Here is a 3,480-nt window from a genome sequence, read left to right as displayed (position 1 = left end):
GCACACTGTTATAAGCAAAAATAAGACAGAAATATTAATGTTAAATCAAGCCCATATATTAAGTTCCCTGAGTTGACATACGGAGACACACTACACAGCACAATGTTACAGCAGAAAGTAAACTATTCACAAGGACATTTAGAGTAAAATCAAATTTCTATTTCAACAAATATAACATACAAGATCAATTGTATCCTTAGAACTGTTTGTTGCTATAAATTTATTCATATCAGAAAAATCATCATATTTAAAATTCTCAAAATAATTTTGGCACAGGTCAAATTTCCTAATTTTGTTAAATCCCTGAGCTCTTTCAACAGGCTGGTTTTTGCATCGGACTCTTTCCAGCCACCCTAGCCCCCGTCTCCACAGTGCCTTGTCACCTGCCTGCCTTGTGGCTCCTTTAACACCCCTCCCCTCACAGTAACTCTAGATCATTTAATGCTTTAATCTTTCTAACTGATTGTGCTCTGCAGAAACCATGTGGCTTCCTTGACATGAGTTCCTGCCCCGAAGAGGACCCCATACAATTTTTCTGATGCTCGTTGACAAGGCAGAGGACCCAGATGGGGGTACATTTTGTGTATCTTTGTTATTATCTCTAAAAGTGCTTCCAGTGGTCAGTGTTTTAACGTCTCCAGGGCTTTATGCCTCAGATGCTCATCCAAACACTGGATGGCGAAGAGGTCGACGTCCACGTCAAACTTATTGGCAAACAAGTGGTGATGGCGCAGCATCCAGTTTAAGTCGCCAGCTCCAAAGACACACACTGAGCGCACGTGGACCCCATTGCAGGGTGGGTAGGGAGCACCCTTGGAAACATCCCCCTCAAAGTACTGCCACTTGACAAACCTAGCAACCGCCTGCATGTCAGACAAGTCGTATTTATGGCTTAAGGAGAGTGAGCCCGGGACTTCGGGGATCCTTTGGATGGTAGCCCAGAGATATTCATCTGGGCTGTAAGTATCTTGTGCCCACTCCATAAACTTTTGGATTTTTTCATTCTCTAGCACATACCCCACATATTCCCTACTGACCACAAAATAGGCACTGCCTGAAAAAAGAGGTGTTTCAAGTGGGGGATGCTTTTTGATAGTCCCCGTGTTGATCAGCTTTCCATTAACGATTACAAAACGTTTTTTCCACCTTTCTTCTTTATTGGATGGCATCTTCTCGGTTTCGAGGTTGTTTTCACCCATGAATGACTTGAGCTTTCTGACAATTTCTAAGTTGGTTTTAATAGGAAAATCCATACCACAAAGATTTATCAAGTATTTCCAGGCTGTACTCATTCCGTAGAGGTCCTTCATGCAGTTGAGGTCCGCCTGGACCCTACCCCAGGATGCATAAATCACACTCTCCAACTGACTGGCCACAAAGACGTTACTGAAACAGGACGCAATGCCCATCACCGCAGCTAAAAAGGAATCCTCTGATTTTTTGTCCACGTGAATGCAATAGAAATTCTGAGGCATATAAATGGCCCTCAGGAGCCTGTCAAGCATTTCAATTTTGTGATGAACCACTATGGAATATGCAATTGGAAACTCCGCCTCTTCTTTACTAAGGGGTTCTACGATATATTTACGCCTCTTGATGAAAGCACCACAGTCGCGGGTCATGTTTACATAGTCATAAGGTGTCCATCGAGGGCGCTTTCCAAATTTCACTGTCAGCATCTCAAGCTTTACCTTTTGGATTTCACCTACATCACCCTGTAAAACTTTGGTGCAATTAATATCACTACTAGGATTCTCTCCAGCAAGCTCCAAGTGTCTGACATTTACAAATTCGGGCTTTTGATGAATGATTAAAACAGAGAAGGTGACTAGGGAAAAAATAAGAACCACAAAGCAGTATTTAGTGGGATAAGAAAAAAGTCTCCTCCGCAGCAACTTCCTCAGCATTTCAAACGACAAGCAAGGACTTTCCTTGGTTAAGGGCAGTCTTCTAGGCTTCAGGCAACAACAATTTTCCCTCTGTTGTCATGGCTTTGAGAGTTGTCAGTCTGCATTTATCAGAAGTGCAAAGGCATCTTGAAATGAAGAAGAGCACTAAAAGAAAAATGGAACAATACATAAAAACATAGTCTTTTATAATCGCTATAAGGCCAGATGTTTAAAACAAAAACAAATTGGGGTAATCAGAGGAAAAGAGGTGGTGCTGTAGGAAACCCAGAGTCTTTTCTATTAATGCCACAGATTGGGGGAAAATAGAACCAAAGCCTAGTACAAGAATACTGGAATATCCTACAATAAACATTTTATCTCTCAGGTATGTTGAGGTGCAAAAACACAGTTGAACCCGAGGCCATAATTATTAAACTGTCTACAGCTGGTGAGTTTTTGATACTGTGCCAGTTCTAAGAATTAGCACCGCTTGTCTTGAAATCATTACTAATCTAAGTTCTTCCTAACAATCTATTAATGTCCATCAGCTGGTGCCAGCAGGCTTGAAGATTTGAAGAGCTCAGATCCATTCTGGTTTTTAAAGATTTAGCATCAAGGGTACACTTAGAAGTTCAGAATGGTTGTGACTTAAAAGAATCTTTGAAGAAGGACAAGTCAGTTAAATTTATAAACCAGACCAAAAAGGCACAGCTGAAGTGAGATCAGATTTGGAACTGTGCTGGGCTGCTGTCTTGTGGAGTTCAGTTCTGTGCCGGGCACTACAGGAAGACGAGGTATACACAATCCAAAACAGAGATACAGCCTTGCATTTCCTGCATTGGTTATAACAGACTATAACAATTAAGACTTATGGAAAAACAACAGTTATATACAATTGTAACTTAGGACAGACCTTTTGTCTATTTCAAATTCCAGGAACCCAACCACTTTTACTATACATAATGCTTACAAACATTCAAATATTCTGTTCTCAAAATCGATTTTATAACTTGGCAATTGGTTCTATATCTAATAAGTGCAGATGTTCTAAAAAAGAAAGTCAAATACCATCAACTGTCTCCATACCAGATTTATAGAGATTTGAAATGAGTTTTTAACACCAGAATAAACACTGAAATGTTCAGTGTTATTAATATTTATTAGTAAATAAATAGTAAATATTAACAGTACAAATGAAAATAATTGACCACTATTAGTATAGAATAATGTTAAGAGAAGTATTGAGACTTTTTACCATTTAGATTTAAGGAAAGTCTGGGTCATTTGGTGCTCTGATTCCAGGTAACATTCTTCGTCTATTCTGAGTACCTCTCATGCTGTCAGATTTCTTAAACGTACCAGGCGTCCAGCAATGGTGCTATGTCCCATGAAGCTTTTTTAAAAATCTGTGAAATAAAATGAGAAATGTGTGAAGGAATATATACACACATGTTGTACACATACTCTCAGAAAGCATGCTAGTGAACTAATCCTGTATACTTTTTTTTCTCAAAATTATGGTTGGTCGATTTCTCTTTTTAAAAATTTCCTTCTCTGGAAATTTTACTTATATTTGCAATGCTGTGTTTGT

General features: G+C 39.2%; 1 protein-coding gene across 1 annotated transcript; it reads right to left on the bottom strand.

Moving 5' to 3' along the window:
- Nucleotides 1-34: 34 nt before the first annotated feature.
- Nucleotides 35-1,939, bottom strand: GCNT1 (glucosaminyl (N-acetyl) transferase 1, core 2). The gene has a single exon (XM_008588632.1). The coding sequence runs from the start codon at nucleotides 1,905-1,907 to the stop codon at nucleotides 621-623; it is 1,287 nt and encodes a 428-aa protein (XP_008586854.1). The 5' UTR covers nucleotides 1,908-1,939; the 3' UTR covers nucleotides 35-620.
- Between the last annotated feature and the right edge of the window lie 1,541 nt (nucleotides 1,940-3,480).

Source organism: Galeopterus variegatus, unplaced genomic scaffold (assembly GCF_000696425.1).
Source record: "Galeopterus variegatus unplaced genomic scaffold, G_variegatus-3.0.2 Scaffold4933, whole genome shotgun sequence".
In the NCBI taxonomy this organism is placed as follows: domain Eukaryota; kingdom Metazoa; phylum Chordata; class Mammalia; order Dermoptera; family Cynocephalidae; genus Galeopterus; species Galeopterus variegatus.
The sequence above is the reverse complement of the archived record's forward strand: the minus strand, read 5'-3'. Positions and strand labels throughout refer to the sequence as shown.

Excerpts from the sequence above, each read along its gene's own strand:
- GCNT1 (XM_008588632.1), bottom strand. The coding sequence starts at position 1,907 with ATGCTGAGGAAGTTGCTGCGGAGGAGACTTTTTTCTTATCCCACTAAA.